Genomic DNA, 21,186 nt, shown 5'->3' with positions numbered 1-21,186 from the left:
CTGATCTCCCTCGGCCAATCGGCTGCCCTCCTCTAACCCTCAGCCAATCAGCCGCCTTCAGTCTAACCATCCAACTACTGGCTGGTTATAAAGGATTATTCTCTCACCTGCCTCCATCTCCTCTTCCTCCTCTCTCCTGTTTCTCCTCCACCTCTGCCGTTCCTCTTCCTCCTCTCCTCCTCCCTCTCCCTCCATCTCCAGAACCAGACCAGGGGTCACAAGCGTGAGTACCCCCAGCTGGCGGTGCAGGAGGTGACCTCCTCGGACGGCGCCTACATCGGCCAGCACTCGCAGGGTCTGGGCGGCCAGTACGCCGACTACTTCAAGAGAAAGAGGCTCTAGTACTCCGAAACCCCGACGGGGAAGGGGGGTTGTGGTGGGGCGGGGTGGAGGGGTCGTTTCCACAGCGACCGCCTCCGCCCCCTCCTGTGGCCTTGACACGGCCGCCTTTGCTTCATCCCGGATGGGCCGAGTTTAGATGTTGCAAATGGCTCAAGTGAAAGTAAGCCATAGTGCTGTTTGTTCTTGGCACACACACACACGCACACATACACACACACACGCACACACACACACATCGTGTTGCTTTCGTCCTGTTCAAGCCTTAACTCTTTGAATAGCTGTTTCCCGTGCTGAACTAATACTCCCCTCTTTTTCTAACCTGCTCTGAAGCTTTTTCCGGAGTTTTTTGGTCTCTCGGCGCACTGACTGCCTTTTTTCCCCGTTCTCCAGCCTTGCGCTTCGATTGGTCAGCTGAGCTGACGTCTGTGCGCTCCTATTCCCCCCCCCCCCCCCCGTCCGGAATCCTCTTTTTTTATCTTCCTACAGAGGACTAGTGTGTGTGTGTGTGTGTCTGTGTGTGTGTGTGTGTGTGGCTGTATATGTAGGAAGTGTCAGCCATCTCAGCTCCCGGTCCGGGGACACAGCAGGAAAAAAAAGAGCCTCCACCAATAGGAGCCCTTACAATGGCTTCCCTTGTCCACTGGACCTTTGAGGAGGCTGTGTGTGTGAGTGTGTGTGAGAGAGAGAGACAGCACTGCAAATATACATAAAGACAAGACTATATAAAGCCATGCATAATAAACAATATATCTCTCTCTCTCTCACACTCACCTACACACACACACACACACACACACACACACACACACACTCACAATGACAAGACTGCATAAAGCCATGTGTAACAGACATTATCACACACTTACCAAGGATATTTCCTGTTTTATAATCTAATATTTCCTGACAGTTTTTGTGTGTGTGCTTGTGTGCGTGTAATGCTGTAACATACACACACATGAAGACCGGACTACATAAATGTGTTACAAACAATATCAAACACTCACACCGAGGAAGTTACCCGTTTTGTTATCTAATATTTCCCGACGGTTTTTGCTCAGTGAGTATATGTGTGTGTGTTTGTGTTTGTGTGTGTGTAGTGACACACACACACACACACACACACACACCTAAAGACAAGACCATATAAAGCCATGCATAACAAACAATATCTCTCCCACACACAGACACACACACACCAAGGATGTTTCCTGTTTTGTAATCTCATATTTCCTGGCAGTTTTTGCGGTGTGTGTGTGTGTGTGTGTGTGAAAGCGTGAGGAGCCGCTTCGAGCTGAGATGATCCCAAACATGATGTCAGAGTTTCCCCCCTCGTGGTGGCATCACGTTTTGAGCCCGATATATGGCGGTGTCAGTAACAGCGTGCTTGAAGATCAGCGTGTTTGTGGAGGACCTGGTCCAGAATCCAGAGGTGAAGAGGACCTTCTGTGAGTCTTGAATCTTGTCACCTTCCATACACTGCCTGCGGACGGGCCCAGGGAGTGTGTCCTCTTGGTGCTCCAAGGAGCCCAGCAGCTTCTTCTCCAAGACCTCACATTACTTGCACCCACTTTGAACTCCACAGCTGGTCCTTTTTAAATCCACACGTGTGATTTTTTTTTTTTTTTTAATTTGATTTGATGTAATCTGTGTGGGAAAAGACATTTTATGAATGCTGTAAAGGCTAAATCACGTAGATAAGCAGCGTGATAACAGTGTAACAGTGTAATAGTGTAATAACGGTGTAATAACGGTGTAATGGCAGCGGCCGTCTTCAGGTGGCCTGGGAGGACAACGCTCGGCATTCTGGGCCATCGGATCCCGCCAATAACAAAGGCCTCTTCTGCCGGGAGGAGATGAATGAGTGAACAATTTCCGGTCTCCCGCCCCGTCACCGCCAGAAGCTTCTCTTCTCCCCTTTTTTCTGTTGCGTCTTTCGCCTTGCAGAGTATTGCTCAGGTCGCCATGGCAACCTCGCTTGCACACCAAAAAGCAATAGCAGGTGAGATACGATGACATGTCCAGATGTGAGGTGTTTGTGAGAATGCAGGACATACACACACACACACACACACACACACACACACACACAATCATCCTTTTTTTTTTTCCCCCGAACGCCATCTGCTCTCCATCCACACACATCTGCAGGGTTCATCCAAGGATACGTCTCCACGGTTTTGGAACCTGAAGGAAAAATGAATTAATTCATAAATTAAACACGAATATATCCAAATATTGACAAAAACATAAATTCTTGATTAAAATATGAATTAATCCATTCATTGATTGAATCAATATGTTGCATAACACATTAACGTGTTCATATTTTCACCCAATTCACCCATTCATTGACTAAAACATTTATTCATTCATCCATGAAGTAAAAAAGTAAAACATGAATTCCTCCATAAAAAGGCAAAATCACTCATTCATTCATAAACTGAAACAAAAATTTTCCATATATTGACTAAACCATCCATTCATTCATTGATTAAAGCATTCAAGCATTCATTGACAGAAACTAATAATTGATCCAGGTGTTGACTCAAATATTAATTAATGCATGAATTCATCCATACGCTGTATAAACCATTCATTCATCTGTTTTATATCCATTTTATCATCCATTCATCAAAATTCATTCATTCAAACAGACTGAAATGTTCAGTTCATCCTTACATTGATAGAAACATGAATTCATCCACATGTGGACGTCAATGTAAATTCATTCATTGAACGAGATGTTAATTCAACCTTACATTGACTAAAATTTAAAATTCATGAGTTATAATTATAGTGTAATAACACTGTAATAACAACAGAAGTGTAATGTTTACCCTTTCAAACGGTACTAACCTATTTTTTTATTGATCTGGTTTATGGCGGTTCTGTGAGGAGTGGAAAAAAGGATGGATGGTGCGCCGGCCTGATTAGAAAGGGAGTTTCAGAGGAGCTCTGTTGTCGGCCGTAGGAGGCTGAGTTTGGCCCAAACATCCATCAAGTTTCATGTTTCCACACGTCAAGGCTTTTTGAAACATTTCAGTTTTTCCTTCAGGCCTTCTGCCTCCACCGGGGAGTACACGTGATCCAGACAGATGAAATATCAGAAATTGAGCAAGGATAGCTTTAATATTAGTATAAGAAGTGTGTGCGTGTGCGTGTGCGTGTGCGTGTGCGTGTGTGAGTAGCTGAGGCAGCAGCGCTGTCAGGTTGTTTGGGTTTTCCTTAAATAGATCCTATTCTTGTATTCCAGCGGATCCTCTTCACATTCTTTGCACAAGTGATGGAATTCATTCATTGTGAGCTGAGGTGATGGGAGTTGGCAGAGCAGATTAGATTATAGGTTTTATTTCATTTGATCTCATCCTTTTTTTAATTTCACTGTTTCTTCTTTCCAGCGCTTGCTTGTGTGTGTGTGTGTGTGTGTGTGTGTGTGTGTGCTTGCAGCTTGCATCCACGCCGCTGCTTTCAACCACAAGGATTCCTTTGGGCTTTGTTTTCTTTCTGGCCTTTCTCCTCCCCTCAGCTGTGAGTGCTGTTGTATTTGTTTTTCCATGTCTCACACACTCACTCACACACACACACACACACACACACACCTACAGATGTCGAATCATAATGGCTTCACCGCCCTGACACACACCTCGGCCTGCTCTCCTCCTCCGCACGCTGATCGAGATCTACAGAAGTCTTTGAAAGCTGGATTGTAAACAGAAAAATAAACGTCTTACCTTGAAATAATATTGAATTAGTAATAATAATATCTGATACTTTTGAAATGATCGTCTCTCCAACTCTCCTTCCCTTTAAGTTCAGGTGATGATTTCTATGTCAAAGTATTGATTATTGGTGATGTATGGGTTCTTGTTTGGCGTCTTGAATGTAAATATGAAGATGATTTTTTTCTGGTCAGAATTTGATTTTTTACCTTTCGTGTTCATGATTTCATCTCGCTGCCACTTCTGTTTGTTCATTCGTTCATTCATCCGGCTGTAATTGGGTGAGAAGCGGGTCGCCAGTCCATCGCAGGGCCACATATACATTCAACCATTCATCCTCTCATTTATGTCAATTATTCACCCCCTCATTGTCATGTCCAAGAGCCACAACCATTCACCCTGTCATTCTCATCTCCAGTAGTTTCATGCAACCATTCTCCCTCGTTCTAATGTCCAATTACATTCAAACCATTCACTCTGTTATTCAACAATTCACCCTCTCATTCTCACGTTAGTAGAGCAACAACCATTGACCTTCTCATTCATGCATTATACAACCATTCATCTATTCACCGTCTCATTCTCATGTCCAATAATTAATTCAAACACTCACCCTGTTATTCATTCATCATTCGCCCGTTAATCCTCTCATTCTCCCGTCACCTAGCAGAGCTTTGGTTGGCCCTTCCCGTCTTGGTGGTGTCCACTCGTGTAGACATTGTGTTGCCATGATGAGTTTGCGTACAAACCCCTCACCCCATCACCGCTTCGGACGTTGAACATGGAGGCGGAAATGTGTGTGTTTTGTGAGTGTGTGGGTGTGCGCGTGTGTCGATCACAAAGCTTTGCAATACCACGGTGTTTACTGAACGCCGTCCCGCCGGCCGTAGACGCTCCTAGAGTTTGCCGTGCTTTGCTGCTGCTCTTCTCTCTGCTTTGGAAACTCGTGGATCTCCTTTGTTTTGTTTTGTTTTTCTCCACCTGAAATATAAAACTGTAGATTTTGCAAAACTTTTGTATCACACAGAAATTCATACTGTTTTATTGTGAGTACGATGTTTCTAGACAAAGAGCATGCCTACTTACAGCTGTAGGATACAGTACAAACTGTTTTCAGTAGTTAATATTGGGCACAAGACATTAGTTTTATTTATTTTTACCTCACATCAGTCCTACTCTTGTCTGATTTTTTTTTCTGAAAAATATATTTCTTTTCCTCTTTTGAGCAGAAGGAACTGTCTTTTACATTCCTAAATAAAATGTTGACCCAAGCATCCCCTTGATGTTTTTTTTTTTTTTGTTTGTTGACATCAACGTTCACATTGAAAAGGAGCCGCTCGGCTCTGCCTCGACCCGCCGCAAGAAAAAAAAAGGGCGGGAATTTTTAAATGCTACGAAAAAAAATGACAACAAACACCGTATTTCTTACGGTAATTTAAACACAAACAAAAATAAAGGAGATAAGAAAATGCCATGTGTATAAATGAGTGCCAATTCCTTTTCCCGCCTGGAGCCGGTGGAACATTGTCTCCGACTCTTCCTTTGTAAGATCCTGCAGAGGCAGTTTGTGTTTTTGGTGAAGCGCGACGGATCCCGTAGAGGTTTTCCTCTTCCTCGCCCGCTCCGAGGCTCACTCCAGAAGCAGAAGAAGAAGGCAAAGAAGAAGAGTTTTCCGGTGGTTTCTTGGCGTTGCTGCCTCAACTGGCACGTTTGGACAAATAGGGTCTGAGCTGTTAGGTATTCCACTGCTGTTGGACACAAACACACACACATACACACTGGAGGTGGGGAAATCTCCTCCCTGATCAGCCCCTCGACGGGAATTATAGAGATGTGAAGGTTCATAAAAGTAAAATGTCTCCTTCACGCGTGCAAAAAAGGGAAATGGGTTTGGATCTGAAGGAGAAGAAGAAGGAGAAGGAAGAGGAGGAGGAGGAGGACCTCTGTCTGGCTGCTGGCTTCGACATGAATCTTCTCTGGTTGCATATTTTCAAATTTTCTTCCTTCCGGACCTTCCTGACCTCTTCTCCTCGGAAGACTCCACCCCCTTTCCCGTCTCCTCGGGTCCAAACGTTCTCCTGTTGTCAAAGGCTTCAGGGAAAGGAGGCGGAGGGTGTCGCCACTGTCCACCCCGACGCAGTTAGAGGTCCGTACAAGGTCACGTTAAGCAAAGGCTACTTGATTAAAGAGCACGGGATCATGCCGAATGAAAAAGCGGCGACAGATCCGAGTCACAATACGGCGGCCGGGATAAGCCGGAAAGGGGGTGGGGCTTTGAGTCCTGGTACAATGCGGAGGTGGGATCCAGAGCCTGTCCCTTCCCGCGGCGCCTCACTCCCTGCTCTTGGAGCCGCCGGCAGGCCTGGGGTCGCCGGACTGCAGCCCCACCAGCTTGGTCAACTCCTCGATCAGCCGTTCGAAGGTGATCCTCATATCGGGGGTTTGTTCCCAGCACTTCAGCATCAGCTCGTACACCTGGGGGAAACAGGGTGGAGGAGATTGGGGAAGATTTCCATTTGTTCTCCACATGCAATGCTGCCTTTGCTACACTTTATGTTTAAACGCCATTTATGCACGGCGTGAAGCCGCTCCTCTACTTAAAACCATCAAACCGTACCCGACCGGCTTTGAGCGACTTTTTTGACGCCTCGTCACGCTCACCGTATCTCAACAACTTCTCTGTCTCTTTGTGGCCGAATCCACACCTTGCTGGTGTTTTTCCATGATTCTCACTGGACTAGTTAGCGGTGGCGCGTATCCTACTGTCTTTAAATGCCACTTCACGGAGAGCGCCGGCTGACAAACGCTCATCCCGTTCGCTCCTAACTCTTAAGCTGATGGAGTCAGATATCTGTGTCAGATATCACCGAGATCTTTCTAAAATACCGGTGATATCTGTGTCAGATATCACCGGGATCTTTGTGACAACAAGGAAGCGAGGATGAAGGTCAGGTGAGCGGTGTCAGGAGGGGGTCCTTACGGGCTCCGGACAGTCTTCGGGGCGCGGCAACCTCCTCCCGGAGCTCAGAAACTTCAACAGGTGAACGATGGTCATCTGACCCTGGGTCCGGCCAATCATTTGGGGAAACATCTACGGCGAAGAGAAAACCAGGGTTCAGGTTGAGAGGAGGACTAAAGATGAGAAGGGAAAGAAGAGGAGGGCAGACACTGACGATCATGGGGCTCTTGGAGCTGTCACAGTAGGTGATGAGCTCGTACATCGTCACGCCAAACGACCAGACGTCCGAGGCAAAGTAGAACCTGGAAGTGGTTATGCACTCTGGAGCGTACCTGACACACACACACACACACACACACACACACACACATTCACGCAGGTTTAAGTCATTGCGTCTGACTCCACCCCTCCCCTCTGACTCCGCCCCTCCACCGTCACTCACCAGAACACGGGGCTCTCGTGGTCGTCTTTGACGGTGTAGTAGACCTTGTTGTCCTTAAGGCTCTTGGTCAGGCCGAAGTCTCCGATCTTCACCGTTCCCTCGTTCTCCACCAGCACGTTGCGGGCGGCAAGGTCTCGGTGGATGTAGTTGCGGGACCCCAGGTAGTCCATTCCCTGGGGGAGGGAGGGGCAAACAAAGGTCATCTCACACGCTGAAGGGTTCGGGATTCAGCGGAGGGTGGGTTTGGGGTTTATCTTGGAGGCCGCGGAGTCCGTCGGGGTCCGACACTCAGCCAAGCTCGGCGTGAAGGAGGAATTGAGGAAAATGTGAAAGAAACAGGACTTTGTGTTCAGGCTAGTGGATACACCTCCTGCTTCTCTCCTTGTTCTTGTTTGGATGGAATGTTGGCTGCAGGTCTAAGATGCACGGGATGTCCAACTGAGCTGCGTTCCTTGTCTAAAAGCACATGACTGCACTTCTCAGGTGTCTTGTACTACTGAAACATCTCGCCAGGTGTCCAACATTATTGATGATAATTCAAGCTATCATGTCAGCCATACCTGTCTATCTGTTCGCACTCCTGGTTTTCATAGTGATAGATCATTCATCCCTCCCAAACCCCTTTCTATCCCTGCGGTCGAGGAAGAAGGCCTCAGGGAACATCGGGCTTCAGACGGACTTCTTGGGATTCTTCTGCCGCCATGTTCTGCAACACGTGACATGACTCTGGCGTCTCGCTCTGAGGGTGGACAGCGAAGGCCACCTACCTGGCAGATCTGGATGGAGTAGTTGAGCAGTGTCCTGAGGTCGGTCCTGATCTTGTTCTTGGGCAGGTAATCTTTCAGGCTGCCCAAGGGAAGGAACTCCATGATCAGCTTAATGGCGTGTCCTCCTGCACATTCACACACAAACACACACAAATTCATGCGAAACGTTCACGAGTAACTTTCTATCTTAGCCTCGTAACACCATGGAACTATGGATGAGGACAAGAGCAGAAGAAGTTACCTTCCTCCTGGCAGATGCCCTTGTACTTGACGATGTTCTCGTGGTAGAGGGCCTTCAGGATGTCGATCTCACAGGAGAGGGTGCTGCCCTGCTCCCCCTGGCTCTCCGGCTTCAACGACTTCACGGCGACCAGCTCACCCGTTTTGTCTCCTCGGGGGTCGTAGCGACACAGGTCCACCCTCCCAAAGTGACCCTGACAAAGATCAGTCAGCATCTCACATCTCACTGGATTTCGGTTCCTCCTTCAGGCACCTTCTCTCTGGTCGGTGGTGACTAAACAGGCAGCGGATAGGTTGGAGGTGCTCACCTGGCCGAGTTCTCGGATGAATCTCAGGAACCTTTTCTCGAACACAGTTGGATCCACGCCGAAAACAGGCTGGGGTAAGATGGACGGGTCTGAGAAGAGAAGCGGGACTGACCATCACACATGGAGACGTAGCGGCAGCTGCAGGAGACTGATCGCGTCTGAACTTCTTCAAAACCCTCGACCTCACCCTTAGAAGATCTCATAGGGGGGTCCCAGGGACCTGCCGAGTCAAAGCGGCCCGGACAGAGCGGCAAAAAGGGCACGTTTCGGGGTCCCCACACTTTTCGGGACGTCATTTCCGGGTAAAAGAAATGTTTAACATGTTTAACAATTTTTTTCCTTTTGGACGTGACAGAAAAACTGGACAAAGGTTTTCCAGAATGCAAATGAACCATGCAGTGGTCCGCATACTAACAATCATAAAAGGTAAATATTATGTCACAGCTATATTCATTTTAACAATGAAGAATAGTTTGGATTTCAAAATACTTTGAATCAATTTTTTTTTTTGGGGGGGGGGGAGGGGGGGGGGGGACTCAGGGGTGACATTTTGGTCAGATTTGCCCCTGAGGGCCTGCGGCGTCTAACTCTGGCCAGCAGGTGGAAGAGCTGAGCCGACCGTTGTGCCATGGGGCCATCTGAGGGGCCGATTGGGCGATAGTGCACCGAGTGAACTTCCTCATGAACATCTGAGCCGAGTAAACAACTCTCTCTTTCTCGAAGCTCGCCAAGAGGAGGTGAATCAAGACATAGAACTTTCTGGATTTGATCTGGAAAGGCCCTTGATTTGAGGCCATTCCTCTGTTGATGTTGGTGTTGTTCAGACGTATCTTCATGCCCAGACATTAAAAACCCGTGCAGCTGCAGGCTGATTTTCAGATCCAGGCCTATATTTGGAAATACTGAAAGCGAAGCGGGCGTTCCCTGCACACATACTTTTCTCCTCCAGCATGTTGATGTCTCTGACGATGGCTCTGAAGAAGGGCCTCTTCTTGGGGTCATAGTTCATGCAGTTGGTCATGAGCTGGGCCAGCTCCTTGCAGTCCGGCGTGGCCAGCTGGCAGTTGGTCTCGTAGAACCTCTCCTTCTGCTCAAGAAGAACACGGACAGGCCAGCGTGAGATGGCGAACGCCGGGAGCCGATATGACTCGCACGGCCAGATGAACAGAGATAGTGGCGAAGGAAGTGAGATTAAAAACAGTCGAGCTGCAGTTTCTATTTCGGTGTCGCCGTGACCGAAACCTTCACATCTCTATTTATTTTCCAAAGTGTTTGTGAAACTTTCTGTAAGAATTTTCTGGACAAAACGGGTTGAAATGTAAACGGAATAAACGCACCTTTCGCAAAAATCAGCCGAGCCAACTTGTACGTGCTAGGATTACACCCTTTTTCATGAATATCAGCCTGATCTGTCAGCCGTTCATCGGCACTGTGCAGAAACTGCGGTGAAGACAACAGGACTGCACGCTCATGCTTGACTGACTTTTGTAAATGCTCTCCCAGCTCATGAAAAGATATATTCCAGCCCCCCAGATTAACCGGCAAGTCCTATTAAGCCTTTGCCACCATCAGTGCTGCCATCTTGTGACATCTGACAGTTTGGCCGACTGACTGGGACGTGCAGCTTCGGTTACCACAGACGCTCACAAGAGAGCAAACAGAAGTACATAAATCAGGTTTACATCGGAGTGTGTCAGGAGAGCCAGGTGATATACTCGGCCATCCTATAAAAGATAGTGATTTGAATTTGTTTTTAAGAGCCTTTTATTCATTTGCCAATCCCCTTTTCATTTTTGTCGCATTCGTCCGATTGTTCCCGAAATCACGGGAAAACACCGTGAGTGAATGACAAAACAGTGCCCTTTAAATGTCAGAAAAAAATTTCCTGAAATCCAGATTGATGTCAATGGGCTATAACAGGAAAATGACCCGGAGGAAAAGAAAACGCGATTACCTCGATTAGTGTCTTCTCTTTGAGGGGCACCTCGCCGTTGTAGCAGATCTCCCACAGGGTGGTACCGAAGCCCCACTTGTCTGCAGCGATGCTCAGGGAGGCCACGTTCTTTACGCACTCCGGGGCGATCCAGGGGATGCGATGCAAACACGCTGCAGGGCAAAGGGAAGAAAAGGCTCATACACGTATAGATCCAGTTTAGGGCGGTTGCCAGGTTACAGTCACAGTATCGATTTGTCAATTGTTCTTCTTCATTTGAAATTACACAATTTTGTCTTCTCTGCATGTTCAGAAACAAACTGAGGAATGTATTAATCTTGGATTACAGGCTTCAGGTTATATGCAACACCCTGACACACATCGGTAGAAATAAAGATAACATCCAGGAGACAAATGGATGGACAGGTCACTCACCTTGAGTGACTTCTGACTCAAAGCCAGCAAAATTAGCTAACTCTGAGTGATTACTAACTCAGAGTCAGAAAAGACAGCTAAATTCGAGTGACTTCTAATTTTCAATTAGCAAAGTTAGCTAATCTTGAGTCATTTCTAACTTTCTAACTAAAGTTAGCTAACTGTGAGTGATTGCTAATTCAAAGGTAGCAATGTTACCTAACTTTGAGTGATTGCTCACACAAAGCTACCAAAGTTTCCTCCTCTTGAGTCACTTCCACCTCAAAAATTAGAAAACACAGCTAAATTTGAGTGACTTCTAATTTTAAATTAGCAATGCTTGCTAGCCTTGAGAAAGCTGGCAAAGTTAGCTCATCTTGAGTGACTTCTAACTCAAAGCCAGCAAGGTTAGCTAACTCTTGAGTGATTGCTCACCTAAAGATAGCAAGATTAGCTAAATTTGTGTGACTTTTGACGCAAATCACAACATTTTGCAAACAGAGGCTTTAACATCCACAAAGACTAAACCACTAGCGTTTAAACCCTTCGCTGGGACCAGAAAGACTGAAGAAACTGATTGAAGCATGAGCTCATGGACTTAAGCATTTTCTACACATGCCTATCAGGATAAGAATCTCAAAAGAAAATACGTTGTGTCTAATTAACCGGGTCTGAGCTTCTACCGTTGACTCCACCAGCAGGCTATCATATACTATTTTCAGGGCTGACTAATATTTATCTGACAGGTTCCACAATGCAGGCCTGTGTTAGTACTGCAGCATTGTCCTGAGGGATGGTGCGGTCAGGTGTCGAAGATGGAGACGGCGAGGGAGCAAGAATAAAGATTACTGCTGGGAAGATGAGGTCCCTGCGAGCTCCTCTGCACTATATCCACTATGCGCTCAATCGATCAATGAGCAAGTACACTGATCTGGAATGGCGGCTAAACCGCTCTGCAAAAGAGCCATGAGAAATGCCTTCATACAGTAAGGGGTTGGGGCTTTCCCAAAGGTGCGCCAAAGCTGGCATCTGGAAAGAGGTACTACCTGTCCGTCTTGCGATTTCCTGGGGCACTTATACAAACACGCAGTTCTATCAAGTGACCCCCCCCCAAGCCCCAACACACAGGCAGAAACAAGAGACACCCTGGCGCTGCCATCTTCTCTGAACCTACATTAAGCCGTTACGAACCAAATGATGCCCAAATGGCCCTCTGCACCTGTTCATGCGCATACATGTTTGAAGAGACGGTGACGCAAGAGTCATGAAAGTTTAGTTCAGGGCAACGGGTTCAGTGTGGAGCAGCTCAGTGTTGAAGTTCAACACGAGCCCACATAGACACTGACAAAAAGACAGAGGAAGTTGTGAAACTTTCCAAATGTCGCGTTTGTATGTGTCTGTGTGTGTGTGTGCATACTCACCCTCTGTGCTGAGAACGGTGATTGGTATTCCTGGGTCACTGAGTTTGATAAAGGGCCCTCCTTCATCAGTGCCCAGTCCATCTCTGGCCAGGAGGACATTCTTAGCGCACACATTGCCGTGGACCAGCTTTTTGTCCTCCTACAAGAACACACGCAGAATGAAATCTTTGCCCGCTAATCTCCCTTGTGCACTCATACACTGGAAAACACTGTGTTTCTCTGTACGCAGTCTTTTGAGTTGTTTTCTTTTTCTTCCTCACCAAATAGCTGAGAGCTGATGCCAGCTGTTTGGCCACCTGGAACTTCCACGGCGTGCTGAGTGGGCTCTGCTGTCTCTTCATGAACAAGTCCAGAGGTCCCAGTTGGACAAACTCCTCCACCATGATATCTGGTCGGACACAAAAGAGGTATTGATTGGAGACAAAAGCCCCAAACACAAGCTGTGTTTGGGACTACGAATGCACAGAAGTTAGCTAGTTATGACACTAGCACGTTAATGCACTAAAAGTAGTTTCTATGCATTGTGGAGTCTGTGAAGACTAGCTAGACATCGGCCAGGGTTCTTGGATTCACTTACTCTCCTGCTGGCGGACACACACTCCATAGAGAAGCACAATGTGTTTGTGGGACAGTTGCTGCATCATGCTGGCCGTTTCAAAGAAAGCCTGCAAATGAAATGTCAAAGGTGACCCAAGATGTCACATGACAGATTTATCGCCGCAGTTACAAAACGAGCCCAAGCCAAGAGCCACGCGGTTACACAATAGTCTCGCATGGATAAACACAACAGCAAGTCAAGAACTTGCTCTTGTTTTTCTCCTGATAACAATGTGCGCTTCTATTCCAAGTAAGGGTGTTTTGGTTTTTCTTTTCTGCTGACGTTTCCGGAAATTTTCTTTGTCCACTTCCACAATCAACATCTCGTCATTCGTGGTGCAAAATGATCGCTGACCTGTAATGCTGTCACGCTTTCACTTTGAAAACTTATAAGACATGGATTGGTATGAATTCTTGTCCCTGAGAAAAGCAGTGGTTTTCTGAGCCTGTGCGTGAAGTAAACATTTTGCTTAGTATAATTAAAATGAAGCTTACTTCGCTTGCTGTCTATTAGGGTAAGCCATGCTAACGAAACCAATTCAGTACTGAGCTTTGACATGTTATTCACAGATCATTTTGGGGTTGTTTCAAAAATGCAGGCTGGACCGCAGTAAAAGTCTTCAGCATGTATCTCACCAGGGAAATGTCCCTGTGTCCGGATCCCAGCAGTTTGAGGACCACCTTGACCTCCTGGGGGACTGAGTAGCCTGCATCCTCGTCCTCCTCGCTCTTTACCCGCAGCGTGCCGGAGTAGATGTTGGTTCTGGTGCCCAGGCCGAGGTGCTCCACCTGGTAAGAGCAGGGTGCCGGGAACATGGAGCATTACGTGAAATAGTTCTGCCCTGAATGATAAGAGTAGCTCGAACAGAACGACACCCATCGCTGCCAACTGCAAGGCCCTCCACTGAGACTATAGAGCTTTTCATAATAGGTTTGCTCAAGGACAGGCACGGAAAAGGGTTTAAGTCTGTATAGGTACAAAAAAAGGAGAACAGGCTTTAAATGTCTTTAGGAGAACTAGGAAAAGACCACTAGGCAGAAAAACATAGCTGCACTTTGTATTAGTCTACGCAACATGCTAGGATCTTTAGTTCAATGCAAGAAAGACGTTCAAGTTTGTTTTTATCTCTCCAAATATTTTACTAGATCGTGTCATGAACTCTTAATCCTATGTATGACCTGGAAACAGCCTGGTGCCACATCGTGAGCAGAAGCAAAGGAAATGGGAAGAAGTACCTCTTCAATTTCTTCCTTGAGAATGCGATGGAAGCTGAGCTGGCTGTCCTGCCTAGGCGACTGGGTGACCAGCTCTCGGCCTTTGGTCACAACGAGCAGATTGGAAACCTCTGCGGCACAGAGAACACGCACACGTATTTACCCAAGACTTACATTTTCTTGTTTCGTCTCCGTTCGATAAACCCTGACAGCTTTTGCTGGGTTGTTATCAAGGCCATGTTATTGTAACGGCGGTATGAAAAGTCTTCGCTGCATTCAAACAGCAACAACGAGGTCTGCCAAAAAGAGAAGCAGACACACTTTATAAGGTAAACCTGGGGCGTCTTAAGTGGTCTGGAAGGATGCAGCTGATGGACAGATACGGATGGGAATTCAGTCTTACTGTTGTTTACCTGTGGACAAACAAGTCCCCACCTGTTGCGTCACTGTGGCAAAGATGTGACCAGCTATTCAGGTTGGGTAACCACACTGATTCTGTTTTTTTGTTTGTGGGGGGTATGAAGAGCGCTGTGTGTGGGAGGATGAAGTTAAAACGTATCTTTGTGCCTGTCGGGGAACTATTCGTGCATGTGGTTGTCTGTGTTGTGACAAAAACGAGTACACCGTGGTTGAAGAAGGGGAAAAAAAAAGGATCTATATCTCAGCTTCATGGTGCGCTCATTGTCAAAGAATATTTAGACAGCTTTTCAGTAACTCGTTTTCAGGTTAAACTTATGCAGGTGCCATAAAAAGATCATCAATAGGAACAGAAGTGGTAATTGTGTTTTTTTCCAAAACACTTAATCTCTCATTGGTCATTTCTGCATTCACCGTTTGGCACTTTGGGTTTATTGCAAGGAAGCTATGACAATGCATTCGATTTATCAACAACATGTTACAGAAGAGCCTGCTTTCTATTGATGCTGATGTTCTTTTTGAGGACAATCAATTGTATGATTCATCAAGTAATTCATAGAGCATGTCCAGCATCTTTCAAACCATGAACTGATTGATTTTTTTTTTTTATGTCAAATTCACAGTGAACACATTTCGTGTTGAAATCACTTCCAGAGGGATGTTGCTCATGTGCTGCTCAAAATGTCAACAAACACAAAACACACCGGGCCTTTTTATACAATGACAATCTGCACTTTTGACAATTTAAATCGACTCTGTCCTTTAATTCTTCATCGCAAGACAACATTATCAGGTGGTCTTCATTTTCGTCTGGACCCTGACAGACACAATAGTTCTGGTTCTACCACAGGCAGTGGAATAGCTGCAAAGCAAGTTGAAAAAGGCAGTCAAGCGCCCTCTCATCACTGCAGAACATCACTGCAAAAACAAATCCCCCCAGATATACAAGAGAGCCTTGTGCACTTAGACCTGAGATGTTACGGAAGCAACCCCGACACTATGCAGTACATCATTGATATTTGAAGAGACAGGAGAAGCTTCAGTCCACGTTCTAGCCCTTAAACAGAAACATGCCTAAATTTAAACAGCCGTGGGCTATGATGCTAATCAGCACCGCACAGCCCACACTAACAGCACCAGCCCCACACATCCAAGCGCACGTTTACACCGCCACCCCCACCTTTTACTGAGTGGAGTAAACACTAGTGTTATTTTGGCGCCGGAAACCCACATATACAACTCTCTTCCTGAGACAGACACTGAAACGCACAAATGCGAACACAAACGCACGCAACATACATGTTGTTTGTATCACCAGCACTACTTCACATGTGAGAAGCAACCTGATCCCTGTTGTTTGCGCGAGGCAACGACAATCAAAACACAGGATTTCAAAAATACTTCAAACTTTTGACACTTTTTTGTTTTTCAGCTTTAAAAAGCACTATTTTCTTGTAGAGCAATTTGCGGTAATTTGAGGTAAATTGAGATATATGAAAGAGCAGCGATGATTCAGATCCAATCCTGTGAAATGGTTCTTAAGTTTCGAGGTGGATATGGAAGGTAAGAGCATTTCCAGGGGAAAAAACACACCGTCCCCTGCAACTGTCAGAAGGTATAAACCAGAATGACCCACAGAATCATCCATGTCCAAGGCCAGATCTTTTACTGTGAAAATTAGCCACAAAATAATTTTCTAGTTAATAAGTATTATTTATTCATAAGTGTCCTTTTGATCTATAGCTACTCGTCCGACAGGCTTCTCCAGTTCCACCAGGCTGCAGGGCATTCCTGCTATTGAAGAAGCCTCGTCTGGATGCGACACTTCGCCATCGAGCCAAATAACCCCCAGTTGCTACAGCAAGATCTGACAACAGAAGACCCCGACCTGATAATTACAGATCATATTTCCATCCCAAACACAGTCTCTGAACAATGCCAGTAGCTTCATTAGACTTACCTCTTGGCTGGGGAGGGCAGCAACGAAGCAGTTGGAAATACAGATTATCTGAGCGAAGGTTCTGGCATCTGAGTTGCTCCAGCAGGTTCCCCAGAGAGGGCTGCACCATGTCAGTGCCGTACAGGCTGAAGCCATCTGAGGCCACCTCAATCTGGAAGTTTTTATACTGTGGAATTTGACGAGACTCCTGCGGGTCCATCTAGACGGAGAAACACATTAACGAGAGGGTTTTACGGCATTGGGATGGGGGACGAGGATGGTGAAAGATGATCAGCTGTCTCTGAGAGCATCCATTTCACCTGGAGGGAGAACAGGCAAGATGAGCCTGAGGCACATGGAATAAAGACTTAAAAGGGAAAAGACAACGATTAGCAGAGAGATTGAAGTTAAATAGCAAAATACATGAACGGTCACATCCAATAATCAGGGAGAATTCATTTATGCCTGTCAGAATCGGATGATTTTTTTACTACGACCAGGAACTATGAGATAGGGTCCGGAGTTTCCAGAAAAGCGTTGACAGTGAATGAGTGTACCTCAGAGCAGACCACGGTGATGATGATGTAGTGGTAGTCAGTGCAGCTCCAGCGAAGGATGTAAGTTCCGTCCTTATTTCCCTCTTGACGCAGCTTCTGGATGGCGTACTCCGTACTGGGCGGCAGAAAGCACAGGTTTTAAACAGCAGAATGTGTTTTATCTGTCTAATTATTTTCACCGGAGTCTTTTGAATATAAGGATCTCATTTTTAAGTTTAACCCTCTGACCAAAAAAATAGAATTTCATTTGTTGTTGCAAATCCTTTTTTTTTCTACATTTAAACAGGGGATGTCGGCATACATAAATGAAACATGACACAGATATAACTGGAAATATTTTGTCAAAAGCAGCGGAAGGAAGCAGCTTTGGTTCAATCACAGCATATTTCCAGTATACGGTACATGACCGAGTTGAGCGCGAACAATCCGACGACAATGCAAACCTGATTGGTCCGTGGCAGCTGTTGTTGATGTTGTCCACCACCGAAGCGGGAGCCACCTCCTTGCACAGGAAATGATGAGCATCCACGGTCAGCCTGAAGTACCCGTCCACAAGTGCTACGAAGGACAGCGCTTTGGCTCGAGACGCCATTTTCATCTCCTACAGGGACATGAGATGAAGAGACAGGAGGAGGTCGGAGGGTGCGTGAGTCATGGTCCAAGCAGGTAGAACAGCAGGTACAACATTGCTAAAATATAAATGATCATCCATGGTGACGAGAGGCGGCTGACCGGGTCAGCAAGCAACGCATTTTTCCAATTGGCCTACTGATTACAGCAAGGAAATGACTGTCTGGAGGCTAAAACTGCTGCTCTCCCAACTGTTCAGGCTGGCTTATGGTAATCTGCAGAAAGGCAAATATGTCAGATTTTCAGGCAGTTAGTCTGATGGTTATCTCAAAGCAACAAGACAAGCTTGTTCATGCCATTTCTGTTTAAAGTATTTAACCACAAGTGATGGGGAAAAAAAAGGTCTGCCCAAAACAGGTTTTGTGAGGAGTGCTAGGTGTTGATTAATTGTACTGGTACATAATAACACATTGCAGTGGAAAAGCATTGCTGCATTTTCAGTTCTGGATAAGGGGAGCAGCTTGTTCGTTGCGACAGAAACCAAAGCCAAATATTACACGTGTAACAAAGAAAAGCTTTTCCAAATCACATAAACATGACATGAGGCTACAAGTCTCGTGAAATCACTGCAGTGGGTGGCCAAAGGCGCTTACAGAGCAAGCTCACAAACTCTTGTCTAAAACGTTGCATACCGAAAAACTATTTAAAACGGTCATCCAGCAGAAATGAGGCCAAAAATGTGTTGCAATACAGAACCATACAATCGGATTCATTCTGCAGCTGTGATGCACCGAGCCCGGCGGCTGAATTGTAGCTGACTCTTGACAGCAGACATACTCCATTTTGCAAGACTATTACTCACTAGATTTCACTAAAATGTGATACTGTAGCCTGGCAACCAGATGAAGCTCTAGAAGTTTCATTTCACTCTGCAGATCTTTCTAGCAGCTCCTCTCAGTTGTTTGGATTTCGAACTAGTGTCGCTAACCCGCTAACCAGTTCACTCAAAACAGTTCAGATTGATGCCAAAATACACAAGGAGAACGGCCGATGACACGACTAATTTTTTTAACACAAAATGGCTGCGACTGTGCAAAGCCCCTCTGAATCTGCTTGGCCGTCACCACTGAACCTGGTTTGCATTTATTACTTTGAAACCTGACAGAGACGCAGCACGTTAAACTTTCGTTGTCTAGAAAGTTTCCTTTTTTCCGGTGCTCTAATCGGAAACAAATTTTCATCGTCACAAATCCTATTACCCTTGTTGGTTCAAGGTTTAGCTACAGACATCCAGGGGAGTGAGATAAGTCTGCACCTAGTCTTAGCCTGAAGGTGGCTCATAAAAATTTGTACTGGGCAGTGAATAAAAAGTAGATTAGCAGATCAATACGATTAATATTCCAGAAATTAGAGCTAAGGCATCATAACAGACAACACCGATTTAGGTGGGGTAGACAGTCTGGGGGTTTAGCCACTGATAGAATAGTGTCAGCTGCTTTGCCCTGTGTGAGTGTGTACCATCCGTTTATTGTCCTGCTTGTAGATGGTGACTGTTGCCTCTTTAATGACGGTGTGTGTGATCTCGTGGAAGTCGCAGAACAGCACCCAGCCTTCATCCACCTCCTTCTTCTTGTGCTGACAATCCACCTCGTGCTTCTTTGACTTTTCCTTGGACATCACAGGCCCCTATGAAAAGACAAATGGACAAAGTGTGCATACAGATGGGACTTCAGCTTGAAAACAATCCAAGGATTGACAAAACCGGTCAGATGAAACTTGATATGCATAGATATGAAAAGTAGAAATGATTTCATTCTTCAAAGTCAAAAATCTAAATAAAGTAAGAACACCACTAAATGCCAAGAACTTGTACAAGTCTTGAGTTTTCTCAAATAATGCTATCCTTTGTTGGGGTACTGAATCCCAATAACAGAAGCGTGAAGAACTGAATACGAAGCGAAGTTGAAATGAACAAGAACAATAAGCTGAAAACAGGCATAAGCCAGACACCGATATGAGGACTTTTCATGCCAATATTGTCAGTTCCTTGCAGTTAGGTATTACAACGGAGATCGCATCAGTCAATTGCAGGTTCATTGAAGTTTACTTCTTAACTCCGACTTCATTTGACAACCGCAACAGTGGAGGACCTTGAGAAGGTTTCAAAACAGGAATCCACTTACTGAAGTAGGCTTCTTCCTCCAGGATATGCCAGTGACTCCAGTCACCAAAACTTGCATGTCATGGCCCAGATCCACAGTCTGACTCTGACTTTGTCTCTGGATGTGGTTGTAGTAAGCTAGGAATCACAGAAAAACGTTAAACACTGTGAGAACACAGACTGATTTACATTTCAAGGAATATACTGTCTTATTTTTTCTTTCTGAGAAAGACAAAACAATGATGAGATGTTTTCAGATAGACAGGGAACTCATCAACGTCATACTGTTATGATTGTTGATTATGGAATGACTCACACGCAGTTCTTGCATATTCACATCAGAAGTCAACTTATTTTTCTTTCAGCAAGAAACCACGGGCATGCAAACACTCCAAACGGACCACAAGATTCCATCTGGAGCCAAATCTCCAGTGCTGGTGCTATATCAAGTCCTCGAGGACTGCTACACTTAGACCCTTTGTTTGTGTGAAATCACAAAGAAGCTGCTAATTCAAACTGGCACACGATAATCTCCTTAAATCTCACCATTATAAACTCCATTGCTGAGCTCTCCCTCCTGTGTCACACTTAGCGAGATGGGCTCCAGGAGTTCAGTGCCCATGCCACTGCTCAAACCCTCCAGCGTGGCCAGGTATTTAATCTTCAGGTCATACATTGTGATGTTACTGTCGTTGACGGTTCGGCGTTTGAAATCTTTGAGAAACTTCTTGAAGACATTGTTAATGCGGGTGCGGGTCAGAATGTTGCGTTGCTTGATGGTTTGGTTCAACTTTTCTGGGATGAAACATTTGTAACTGTTGGGAAAATGGTCAAATTGAAAAATAAAGATGATATTACTAGGGATAAACTCAATTTTAACAGATCAACATATGCACCATTTAGTTCTTCAGCAGTTTAGAATCAATCCCATCTAAAATGAGACAATACACTAAAGGTCCAGAACAATCGTTATTGATAGAATTAGGCTTTGCATGGGTATATTACTTGATTTCCTGAGAAACGGTGGGAAGGGGAATATTCCTATTCATGGCGTGATGGGTGATGGCGAGCACAGCCATGCCCAAGCACTCGTTTTCTATGTCATGTTGCTCCGCCTCGCAGTGGGACGTCTTCAGCGGGACCAGGCCTGTCTGGAAGTCATGCTGACCCTAAGAAAGTAAACAC

The 21,186-nt window shown here is 45.7% G+C and overlaps 2 protein-coding genes across 3 annotated transcripts in view; one reads left to right on the top strand and one right to left on the bottom strand.

The window, feature by feature from the left end:
- The window catches only part of raver2 (ribonucleoprotein, PTB-binding 2), an 86,674-nt gene extending 81,340 nt beyond the window's left edge, over nt 1-5,334 (top strand). Inside the window, exon 16 of the mRNA XM_086162447.1 lies at nt 202-5,334. Coding sequence (XP_086018573.1) covers nt 202-342 — 141 coding nt within the window. The 3' untranslated portion in view covers nt 343-5,334. The remainder of the gene's footprint in view (nt 1-201) is intronic.
- The window catches only part of jak1 (Janus kinase 1), a 31,111-nt gene continuing 14,998 nt past the window's right edge, over nt 5,074-21,186 (bottom strand). The window contains exons 5-25 of one of the 2 annotated variants that reach the window (XM_086162445.1): nt 21,007-21,170; nt 20,548-20,816; nt 20,024-20,139; nt 19,359-19,526; nt 17,714-17,871; nt 17,271-17,385; nt 16,735-16,933; nt 14,379-14,488; nt 13,779-13,931; nt 13,123-13,210; nt 12,806-12,933; nt 12,546-12,684; nt 10,732-10,883; nt 9,714-9,864; nt 8,778-8,866; nt 8,471-8,663; nt 8,230-8,354; nt 7,463-7,635; nt 7,235-7,352; nt 7,042-7,152; nt 5,074-6,536 (exon numbers count right to left, since the gene is read on the bottom strand). In XM_086162445.1, coding sequence (XP_086018571.1) covers nt 6,393-6,536; nt 7,042-7,152; nt 7,235-7,352; nt 7,463-7,635; nt 8,230-8,354; nt 8,471-8,663; nt 8,778-8,866; nt 9,714-9,864; nt 10,732-10,883; nt 12,546-12,684; nt 12,806-12,933; nt 13,123-13,210; nt 13,779-13,931; nt 14,379-14,488; nt 16,735-16,933; nt 17,271-17,385; nt 17,714-17,871; nt 19,359-19,526; nt 20,024-20,139; nt 20,548-20,816; nt 21,007-21,170 — 3,063 coding nt within the window. In that variant the 3' untranslated portion in view covers nt 5,074-6,392. Of the gene's footprint in view, nt 6,537-7,041; nt 7,153-7,234; nt 7,353-7,458; nt 7,636-8,229; nt 8,355-8,470; nt 8,664-8,777; nt 8,867-9,713; nt 9,865-10,731; nt 10,884-12,545; nt 12,685-12,805; nt 12,934-13,122; nt 13,211-13,778; nt 13,932-14,378; nt 14,489-16,734; nt 16,934-17,270; nt 17,386-17,713; nt 17,872-19,358; nt 19,527-20,023; nt 20,140-20,547; nt 20,817-21,006; nt 21,171-21,186 lie in introns of those variants that run through there. The other variant, XM_086162446.1, reaches the window with a different exon arrangement.

This window comes from Fistularia commersonii, chromosome 16, assembly GCF_037954325.1.
Source record: "Fistularia commersonii isolate RoL2024-O1a breed Wild chromosome 16, RoL_Fcom_v1.0, whole genome shotgun sequence".
NCBI lineage: Eukaryota > Metazoa > Chordata > Actinopteri > Syngnathiformes > Fistulariidae > Fistularia > Fistularia commersonii.
Note: the sequence above shows the minus strand (reverse complement) of the source record. Positions and strands in the feature narration are given on the sequence as shown.